This window comes from Diabrotica virgifera, chromosome 4 (genome assembly GCF_917563875.1).
Source record: "Diabrotica virgifera virgifera chromosome 4, PGI_DIABVI_V3a".
NCBI classification, from domain to species: Eukaryota; Metazoa; Arthropoda; class Insecta; order Coleoptera; family Chrysomelidae; genus Diabrotica; species Diabrotica virgifera.
Genome location: NC_065446.1, coordinates 106,421,194 through 106,432,885, shown reverse-complemented (window position 1 = coordinate 106,432,885; position 11,692 = coordinate 106,421,194). Strand labels below are relative to the sequence as shown.

General features: G+C 35.9%; 1 protein-coding gene across 1 annotated transcript; it reads left to right on the top strand.

Moving 5' to 3' along the window:
• Positions 1–958: 958 nt before the first annotated feature.
• LOC114333325 (uncharacterized) lies at positions 959–8,864 on the top strand. The gene is made up of 3 exons (XM_050649286.1): positions 959–1,067; positions 4,026–4,741; positions 8,838–8,864. Exons 1-3 carry the CDS (start codon positions 959–961, stop codon positions 8,862–8,864), a joined length of 852 nt encoding a protein of 283 aa, XP_050505243.1.
• Positions 8,865–11,692: the final 2,828 nt, after the last annotated feature.

Here is an 11,692-nt window from a genome sequence, read left to right as displayed (position 1 = left end):
ACACACTGCTAGCTACCGAACTAAAACTAAGATTTTGCACGAAACTTGTGAATAGATATGCGGGAGGTCTGACCGTAAAAACACAGATGCTTCAAAGGGTTGCTTCTTAAACGTTTGACCTAATATCTATATTTGAAGAATATCATATTTCACCGGCTTAAAGCTATTCCACAGTATTTTTTACTTGGACAAAAGTACTTAATAAAGTACTTAATATTTAATACATCAAACACGATGGAAATATTTGTTATCGGTTTAAATTCTCAAATTGACGTATTCTGCTAGTAATATCATAATCCTACAGTGAACCAAGGCATCCAAGGTTTTGCTATAGTAGAGAAGTATCGCGATTTGGGGTCAATATAGAAAAAGAACAGCAAATACGAAATATTTGATTGTATGTGATTGATGTGATCGTTCATGGGTATTCTTTCATTTTTACAACTGTATTTATTACATTAAACACGATGGAAATATTTGTTATCGGTTTAAATTCTAACTGACGTATTGTACTAGTAATATCATAATCCTACAGTAAACCAACGCGAATTGGGTTAAGATGGAACGTTGACCGTGTGTTTTGAATAATTTGCCTGTTGGTTAAAATCTGTTTTTTTTTTAGTTTTTTGGTTCGCCAGGTGTGGAGGCTAAAATTCCTTAATATAATAAAACTGTTCTTTCAATTACTTTTATTACGTCATTCCAGTTCATTAAAGTGATTTTGTTTATATCGAAGTTTTTTATTGGCTTTCGATAAATGATTTAATAAAAAGTTATTGGAAAAAAAAAGAAATCTCCCTGTATTGCTGAATGTTATAGAGAACTGGCAGAATATAAAGAAACTTTACATACAACCCCAATTAATTTAAATTATATTTTTAATATAGTATAATTAAAAAATTTAAAAATAAACTTCCTAAGAGATTATTCCAATTACCCAACACGTATTAGAGATGTGATGTTTAAAGCTGATATTAAAGAACTATCATCGAATGCTTATCAAATCTACACCGATGCTTCCAAAAGTACTAAAGGAACAGCATGTGCAATTTTCGATCCTCAAACAAGTGAGAGAGATGTTTAAATTAAACGCAAATAGTAGCATCTACTCAGCTGAACTAATAGGCATATTAGAAGCCCTAAAATACTGCCAACATCGTCCAAACAAGAAAATTTATATTTTCTCTGACAGTAAAAGTGCTTTGCAAAAAATTAAGCACCTTCAATCTACATCTAAAATAAATTATATCATCTTAGAAATCTTACAAAAAGTTGAAGAATTAAATAAATACATCTAATATGGGTGAAAAGCCTTTGAGGAATACTGGGCAATGAAACAGTTGATGTCTTAGCTAAAAGGGCCATACACGAAGGAGAAGGAGAAGGAACAAAATACAAATGTACAACAAATGAAATAAAAACAGTTATTAACAACATTTGGAAATCAAAATGGAAAGAAGATAATAAAAACAATCAAAAAGGCAAACATTACAAAGAAATTCAAGAAACGATTCCCAAAAACCATGGTTTATAAAGAGGAATCTTTCCAAAAATGCAATAAGAAAAATTTGTCGTTTGAGGTTTTATCACGTACCTGTTCCCAAATTTCTATTTAAAATTCGTTTAAAAACCTATCTATATTGCAATTGTGGAGAAATAGGAGACGCCGAGCATTAAATATTAAATTGCTCTCTAATACAAGCTCAAGTGAAAATCTTTTTGGACAAAATTTATAAGTCAAAGGATGTCCAATTAATTTAAAGTTCTTATTAAATCAAAGTAATAATCCACAAGTGGTCATTTTATTATGTGAGCATATTAAAAATATTAAACTGAAAATATGAGTAGCTATAGTTAACTATCTGTATTTAGAAGTAGATAAATATTGTAAGAAAAATGTAAAAACATTGTTATAAGTATTTAAAAAAAAACAGAAACCATTAAGAAGACGAATAACCACCGAGAGGTTGAATCGGGTTTAAGTCTTACCGTAATGAAAAAAAAAACAAAAAACAAAAAAAAATAAAAAAAAAACAAAAAAAACAAAAAAAAAAACAAAAAAAATAACAAAAAAAAATAAAAAAGTTAAAAATGTTAATAGAAGTAAAAAATGTTAATGTAAAATAATAATAATGATATGATGATATTGTAATGTATAATAGGGAAGGAAAATAAACATAGAGTAGTTGAAATTAATGTAAAAATTAGCAAAATCGGTTAGATGGGCGAATGGACCCTAAGGTCCGCAGTCATACAAACCCAAGGAAAAAAAAAAGTTTTTGATGTAATGAAATTAACTAAGAGTTCTTCTTAAGCTGCTGTCTTCTTTAGAAGGTTGGCGATAATCATGATTATTTGTATTCTCTCTATACTGCTGTAGAAAGAAAGCTAGTTAGACGAACAATTAAACCTCTCTCTGAAATTGTGCAGCGATAGTGTTCCAACACTACATTTTTCTCGAAGCTTTCCCTGCGTAATATTCTGCAGAAGCCGGAATTTTTCTGGTGATGATGGTTTCTCTCATCACGTGGACAATGCCATGGGCGCCCATATAAAAATTTTCAGGGGGGAGGGGCAGACGTGAAGATTTTGCACATTACATTTTGTACACTATGGATAACAATATATAGTTTAAAGCACCCGAAAAGCTAGGGGGCACGCCCCCCCTGCCCATAGGTATATGGCCCATAATGAGCGCCTATGCAATGTACTGTAGTTTTAGTATCTTGATTTCATTATTCAGTGGTATTTCTTTTTGAAAGTTTTCGCAAGACTTATTCATTCGTGACTCTGTCTACGTAAGATATTCTCAAGGTTCTTCTGTAATGCCACATCTCCAAAAATTCCACTTTTCTCATTATAAATTTAGTCAGAGTAGCTGCCTTTATTACAACATATAAGAGTACCTATAGTAAATACGTAACATCTCAGCATGCGAATTTTTATGTCAACATTCAAATTTCTATCGCAGAAAAAATGTTTCATTTTCGTAAATGAAAGAATCATTCTGGACAAAGAATCCCCAAAAATTATTCCTGGACAAAAAATCCGCAGATAAAAAATCTCCAGACAAAAAATCCCCACACAAAATTCTCACAAATAACCCCCGGCCCATAAATAGTAGCTCATTCTTCATATTTTCCACAATTTTTGAAACAACTCACACTCTTCTGTCATATAAAATTTGAAGTTTTCGGCACGAATCCGTATTGGGGAAAACCAGTAAATTGGAATTCGAAATTTGGTAATCGAAATTGCAATTCATGCTAATCTTAAGCGGTTTCATGGCGATTGCTATACTCTCATGCACTGAATAGGTATAGTAATATAGCGATACGCTTTAATTACTATTTTTGCTAATTTTATTTTCTTAATTTTTAATAACTTTTCCCAAAACGAAACAACATTAGTCATTTAAAACTCACATGTAATACACAAACCATATGCCAACAAGGGCCGTTGATTTCGAGAAACCAAACGTATCCTTAAACAGATTGTATAAAATTAATGTTTTTTCCAAGGAAACACTAATGGATTACGATGTTAGATTGCCACACTCTTTATGTCAACTTCTTAAAATACAAAAAGGTTTCATCTTTTAAAAGACAGATACAGTAATTTATGACCCTTCTGGCCATTATCGCAAAACCGCAAACCAGTTGACATAATAGTTGGTGATCCGTCAAATCAGTCTCTACACAGCATGCGAACGATGCAGACACACCCTCGATCGCGCTAACAAACAAATCTCTTTCGAGATATAAGCAAAACACGCTTGTTTACCCAAAATAAATAAACATATTACTGTTCGTTGTTACACTTATTTTTAATTAATTCCGTCAACATACTCTACCGGAATATTGGTGACCCGAGAACATTTAAATCGCCGCGAAAATTTACAAATTAGTGCTAATAATATACTTTTGCCGGTTTTTAAATACAGTGAACATCGAAAATATGACGGACGCTACCATTGCCAATAACAGTGCTTAAAGATAACAGTGCTTCAGTTGATCGGATTTCAGTTAAAATCCCACCGTTCTGGCCAAACGATCCTGAAATAGGGTTCCTGCAAATAGAAAACCAATTTACACTGGTAAACATAACAAGTGACGCAACAAAATTTAACTACATAGTTGCTAATCTGGAAACACCTTACATATCAGAAGTTAGGGACATCATTGTGTCACCACAAGCTACAGAGAGGTACGTAAAATTAAAGTCAGAGTTAATTAAGAGACTTAGTGCATCTCAACAACAAAAAATTAAAAGACTACTTGAGCATGAAGAACTTGGCGATCGAAGACCTTTCCAATTCTTACGACATTTACAGTCTTTAACAGGCACAACAGTACCAGATAATATTGTTATATCTCTGTGGTTAGGTAGACTACCATCATCTACACAGCCTATTCTAGCTACTCAAGCTAAAGCTAGTTTGGACGCAGTTGCCGAGCTAGCTGACACAATCTCTGAAGCTATAGCTCCTAGCGCCCAAATATCAGAAGCTTCCAACGCGCGTGAGAGTGCCATCGATAAATTGACAGCCGAATTAGCTGAAATAAAAATTCAGCTAACTAGCTTGTCGCAGGCTCAAGCACAAACTAACACATACCGTCGTAACCGCAGCAACTCAAGGGGCAGACGATATCCTAGAGACAGAGGCTACAGTAGGGAACATAATAGTGACATATTATGTTGGTATCACTACCAAGCATCAGGGAAACATCGCGGGCAGTCGGTAAGTGCGGCATCCGATCCAAGCCCAAAGTCTCGCCGCCTTTTCGTAACAGACTATGCAACTAAAAAACAATTTTTAATCGACACCGGTGCCGATCTGTGCGTTTTTCCGCGAAAATATGTATGGGGTGCATGCGAAAAGACTATATACGAACTATACGCGGCCAATGACACTAAAATCGCGACATACGGTTATGTGAATTTGACTTTAAACATCGGACTACGGCGTGATTTTACGTGACGATTCGTAGTGGCGGACATTTCAAATCATATTATTGGAGTTGATTTTCTTTCCCATTTCACTCTCCTAGTGGACATTGCTAACCAGTGCTTAATAGAGAGTACGACAACCCTTCGAACTAAGGGACTCGTTAAAGAGTGTTTCGATAGTAGCGTAAAGACTATCGCGGAAGTGTTGCGTTACCATGAACTGTTGCTACGATTTCCGGAAATCACGCGACCCGCTGGCGCCGGTATCGTGAAAGACATTCAGGTCCACCCGTTTTTTCTAAGCCGCGACGATTAGCACCTGACAAAATGCAATGGGCCAAAAAAAGAGTTTGAAAATCTTCTGCGTCTAGGCATCATAAGACCATCAAAAAGTAACTGGTCTACTCCACTGCATATTGTCCCGAAAAAAGGTGAGGAATGGAAACCCTGCGGAGATTATCGACGTCTAAACCAAAGAACAGATCCAGATCGATATCCAATTCCGCACATCGAAGATTTCGGTCAGTCGATAGCTGGTAAGACAATATTCTCTACAATAGATTTAGTTAGAGCATACAACCAGATACCAGTAGCCACCGAAGACATACCAAAGACCGCCGTTACCACACCATTTGGGCTGTACGAGTATTTATATATGCCTTTTGGTTTACGAAACGCAGGATAAACCTTCCAGCTTTTCATAGACGAGAATTTACGTGGTCTAGATTTCGCTTACGCCTACATCGATGACATTCTCATTGCATCAGAATCCGAAGAGCAGCATATGTCACATTTGGAAGAAATTTTCAAAAGGCTTAAGCAGTTTGGCGTTGTAATAAACCCAGCAAAGTGTCAATACGGCAAAAACGACATTACCTTTTCGGGATACACAGTATCAGATGGAGGACTCACACCTCCACAAGAAAAAGTAGCAGCTGTACAAAATTTCACTCGGCCAAAAACAGTGAAAGACCTACGCAGATTTCTAGGTATGCTAAACTTCTACCGAAGGTTCATACCCAATGCAGCTGAGCTACAAGCACCACTACATGATGCCCTAAAAGGTAATGTGAAAGGAAAAGCACCAATTGAATGGACACCACAGCGAATCCAAGCCTTTGACGACTGCAAAAACAGTTTAGCTAACGCTGCTTTACTGAGCCACCCTGTAAACGATGTTGATATCTCCATCACTTGTGACGCCTCTGATTTTTGTGCTGGAGCTGTACTACAACAAAAAACGGATACAGGTATGAAACCTTTAGCTTTCTTTTCTAAGAAATTCTCACCTAGCGAAAAGAAATATAGTGGAGACGACAGAGAACTATTAGCTTTATATCTAGCCATAAAACACTTCAGACATATGATCGAAGGCAAGGACACACCGACCAGAAACCAATCACCTTCGCCTTTACTCAGAAGCTAGACAAATATATTCCTAGACAGTTCAGATATTTAGACTATATAGGTCCTAGACAGTTTTGCACTAACATTCAGCACATTTCTGGATTAACAAATATTGTGACAGACGCACTATCTCGAGTCGATAGCATCAAGAAAGATATCGACATCATGGACTTAGCTCTCGCACAAGAAACAGATCCAGAACTGCAAACTTCCTTAAGTGAGAAAACATCACTGTAAATGAAGAAAATACGCTTTTCCGAACAAAACTTGAATTTGTACTATGACATATCAACATCTATAGCCAGACCATTTGTACCGAAACCACTTCGAATGGCAATTTTTCGCACCATGCATAACCTAGCACATCCCGGAATCAACAGTTCTGTGAAGATGATTACACAGCGATATGTTTGGCCATCCATTAAATCAGATGTGAGGAAATGGACTCGAGCGTGGCTACAGTGCCAAAAATCGAAAATATCGCGCCACATTGTTTCACCTACTAGATTCTACCACCTTCCAGCCGATTCGAACATGTCCACATAGACATTATAGTGATGCCGATTTCAGAAGGAAACAGATGCTGTCTAACATGCGTCGACCGTTTCACACGTTGGCCAGAAGCTTCCCCGATGCCTACCCAAGAAGCAGACACAGTAGCCAGAACATTTTTTTCTGGTTGGATAGCTCGTTTTGGCACTCTCAAGCGCTTCACAACAGATCAAGGCCGAAAATTCGAATCGCATCTCTTCAAATCAATCTGCAAATTAACTGGAACTACCTATTTAAGGACAACCGCCTATTATCGTTAAGTCAATGGTATGGTAGAAAGGTCTCATCGACAGTTAAAAGCAGGAATTCGATGTCATGAAAATATCAAATGGACCGAAAGCCTACCTTCAGTGTTGTTGCTGGTCATACGAGCAGCGTGGAGAGAAGATTTAGGTACTTCAGCCGCCGAACTCGTGTACGGAGAACCATTGTGTTTGCCAGGTGAACTATTGTTTTCGTCGCAAAGAAACACCGACGACAGTGCTCACATTTACTTAAAAACGCTTCCAAACCATTTCGAAAATCTCCGTCCTACGCAACCATCGCATCATGGATCCAAAAGCACCTTCATTTTCAAAGACATGAAAACCACCTCTCACGTTTTCGTCCGCCGTGATACTATCAAAAGCAGCTTAGAAAACCCATATCACGGTCCTTTTCCAGTTATTAAGCGAGGTGACAAGACTTTTGTCGTCCGTGTAAATGGAAAAAAAATAACAATTTCCATAGACAGATTGAAACCGGCGTACGAGTTTCACGAAAGTATCCATCATGAGACAGAAAAAATGACAGTATCCAGCGAAACAAACAACAGGCCGAAGAGAAAAGCAAGATTTACCGGAAGTTATCAAGAAAGTGTCGGTTAACAGTGAATTCGGTGATTTTTCTTTCTCCTCGTATAAACATTGCATTGTTTTATTTTCTGTTATTCTCAATTTTCATCATACGTATATATTATGTATTATCTATCATCTTATTCTCTCAAACGGGGGTGTATAGCGATACACTTTAATTACTATGTTTGCTAATTTTATTTTCTTAATTTTTAATAACTTTTCTCAAAACGAAACAACATTAGTCATTTAAAACTCACATGTAATATACAAACCATATGCCAACAAGGGTCGTTGATTTCGAGAAACCAAATGTATCCCTAAACAGATTGTATAAAATTAATGTTTTTTTTAAGGAAACACTAATGGATTACGATGTCAGATTGCCACATTCTTTATGTCAACTTCTTAAAATACAAAAAGGTTCTCATCTTTTAAAAGGCAGATGCAGTAATTTATGATCCTTCTGGCCATTATCGCAAAACCGCAAACCAGTTGACATAATAGTTGGTGGTCCGGCAAGTCAGTCTCTACACATCATGCGAACGACGCAGACACACCCTCGCTCGCGCCAACAAACAACCCTCTTTCGAGATATAAGCAAAACACGCTTGTTTACCCAAAATAAATAAATATATTACTGTTCGTTTTTACACTTATTTTTAATTAATTCCGTCAACACACTCTACCGGAATAGTAATAAAAGACATTTGCGTCGATTGTGCTCACGGGAAAACTTTTGCGAACAAGTATGTTTTGGGGATTTTTTGCCCGGAATTTTTATGGGGATATGTTGTCCAAAAAATTTTGGAGATTATTAGTCTGGGGATTATTTGTGGGGATTGTTTGTGGGGATTATTTGCGGGGACTATTTGTGGGATCCTTATAAATAATAAGAATTTTTTGTGGGTATGTTTTCTCTGGGGATTTTTTGTCCAGAAATAATTTAAATGGGGAATGATGGCCAAGCTTCGCAGCGACTATGGCACCTGACGAAGAATATGCGTCTTATCTTAGAATTGATATTGCTTCTTGCATCTTTCTATTGCTGGTAGGTTACATTTGTTTTATTGTTACAGTATATTGTTTTTATAGATGCCTACAAAATATCAACACAGATAAAATTTAGTATTAAATTTGATAAAAAAGATACTTAAAGATTTTCTTCCATTCATCTATTAATGATTGTTTTCTTATTAACTAATGGTTTCTTTTTTGTGTTATGTAGGTGAGTTTATATTCCCTACTTGCGCAATTGACCTTTCCATCCATAATATTAGATCTTTAATGTCTGGTTGCACCAACAGATCTTAGGCTCCAGCTTAGCTAAGCTCTACTTATAGATAGAGCCTCCTTGAGTATCACTTAAGTTGCACCATAATTTTAGATTCTTACCTTATTATCAATTATATCTATTATTATATTATGGTATCCTTATTATAATATATTATAATTATATTATATTAATTCTTATGATATTCTCGACTTAAGCCTAAGATCTGTTGGTGCAACCTGGCATAAGTATTATATAACGACTACCAAAACAACAATCAAGAGTTAATTTGTTTTTTTTTTAATAATTATAAACAAGTTGTATATCACAATATATAAATGTGAATAAATTTGACTGAATATTTGCCTACATTTAAACAAAAAAAAGATCATAAAAATTTATGAAGTATGTAAAATATTCGGAAATATTAAGTAGTAAACAAATATAGTTCTAATGTATGCAATTAATGAAATTATACGCATGTATTTTCTACGTACTTATTATTTCAAAATATATGAATCACTTTTCCCAGCTTATCCCATTCTAAATGATAGTCATCTAGTCTAAATGATAGTCATGTAGTAAAAAGTCTGTAGTTTTTCTAGAAGAGCTGTACCTTGGGGTCTCTACTAACACCTCTTCTTCGAATGGTTCTTTTTTCCTTGGAGTCTCTAACACCTCTTCTTTGAATGGTTCGTTGTCAGGTACCTTCTGAGCTGTAACCAGCTGCCTACTATTTGAGTCTTCGGCACTGTGATAGAAGGCCATTGTAGGTTGGCCTTCCCAGGGGCTGCGCTAGCTCAGAGGAATAAAATGCTACAATAACTTCCGAGTTCTAAAAATAGATATTGAAATACTAACAAAGAAAAAATGGGCCTTCGCTTCTGTCTCGTCTCTATCTTCGGGGGAATTTTCCCTAATACCTAGGTATTGCCGTCGGGTTCAGATAGGCACCTTCGAGCTCCAATTGGATGATTTAGAGTGCATGAAGAGACTCGGTCAAAGCAGCAGAATGAAGAGGACAAAGCTGGGACTGGCACTGGCTTGTTAGATGTGTGCAGGATTTCTGCTGGGGTCCCTAGTTGACTCTGTCAGAGCTTGGCTCAGCAATGTTGTCTAGGTTTAGTCGAGATCTACGAAGATCAGTAGGATTAACAGGTCAGTAGGACCACCCGAAAGGTTCCCGTGAAGGTACTAAGAAAGGTGTATCTTCCGAAACAAGTAAAAGCCCTTCAATAAAAAAGAGGCTCAGATCTCTTATGTCAACTCCCGAATTCCGATATAGTCCAGCTATAGTCCAAGATGTCATTCACTATAACTGATACCGGGAGTACTAAAGGCTAGTTAGCTCAAGCAGTTGAGGAAGCTCACGGTTGGGCTCCCAACTTGGGGGGTTCACGAACAATCATGTGAATGGAAACCATGGAAAAACACTTCTCATATCTTCAGCCCATTGATGAATATGCTATAAATTTATATTGTATTGTTGCTACCGGTTTGTTGTTCCATAAAGGTATTGAACAAGTGGACAAAATAAACTACTTATGAGTCTGGATTATGGAAGATCTAAATCCGAAATCAGAAATTCGATCATGAATAGAGCAATAAATAGCAGCGTTTTTGTAGGTGAGGACATTTTTGAGTATCCAAAGACTCAATCTGCAAATTTAATATCGGCTGGTACATAACATGTTATATCCACTATACTCTTCTTTATGGTGCCGAAGTTTCAACTGTTAATGTTGACTTATTGAGAAACCTGGAAGCATTTGAGATGTGGCTTTTTAGGAAAATTTTGAAAATACCATGAACCGATCGTATTATGAACGAAATGGTAGTGTACAGAATGGGAAGAGAAAAAGAAATTTTGATCGCCACTGAAAGGACACCGACAACATATTTGGGGCGCATACTTAGAAATGATAAGTACGAGTCGTTGCAGCTGATTATAAAGGGTAAAATCGCAATGAAAAGGGGTCCTGGTAGACGACAAATTTTATTAGTGGAGAAGTTTCAAGAAGCTGCTACCCGACTATATATTTTTACGGAAAAGTAGGTCCAATTAAACCATCCGGAGTATAAACATATAAGTATATGTTTTACTTTACAATAACATCTATTTATATCACAATGAGATTTTATTGCGATATAATATACTGAGGATTACTGAGGAGTAAATATGTACTGAGGATTAGTAAAAATTGCACAGCTTTCCTTGAAGAATGAAAACACTAGATAGTCTTAAGAATATTACATAATTATTGCATAAAAGGATTATATGTATATATTATAGGTATCAATTATTATTCTGTACCGGGTGTCCACTTATATTTTCCCCCATTTTAACTGCCTATAACTTCTAAACGGCTCAAGATAGAAATATGCGGTTTTCGCTGAAATGTTTTATTTTAGTAAAAGTTTTGTCTGAATGGACTGAATTTTTTATATCGCTTTCAAATACGAACAGAAAAATGGAGGATTTTTTAAAAAAACGTTGTTGACTTTTTTTTAATGGAATACCCAGTATATTTTTTTGCAAATTGAAAGAAAGGTCATTCACCTATCCAGCGATATAAAGTTTTTCAAAATCGATTGTCAAATCACTGAGTAATTAATTTTTAAAATGAGAGGTGCAACGTGGATATCACATACCTAAATAACATAACTAAGCAAATAG

Bases quoted from the DNA above. Each gene is read 5' to 3' on its own strand.
- LOC114333325 (XM_050649286.1), top strand. From the start codon at position 959: ATGTTTAAAGCTGATATTAAAGAACTATCATCGAATGCTTATCAAATC. The intron at 1,068-4,025 runs GTGAGAGAGATG...ATCGGATTTCAG, and splicing joins AATTTTCGATCCTCAAACAA to TTAAAATCCCACCGTTCTGG. The intron at 4,742-8,837 runs GTAAGTGCGGCA...TTGTTTTTATAG, and splicing joins GGAAACATCGCGGGCAGTCG to ATGCCTACAAAATATCAACA.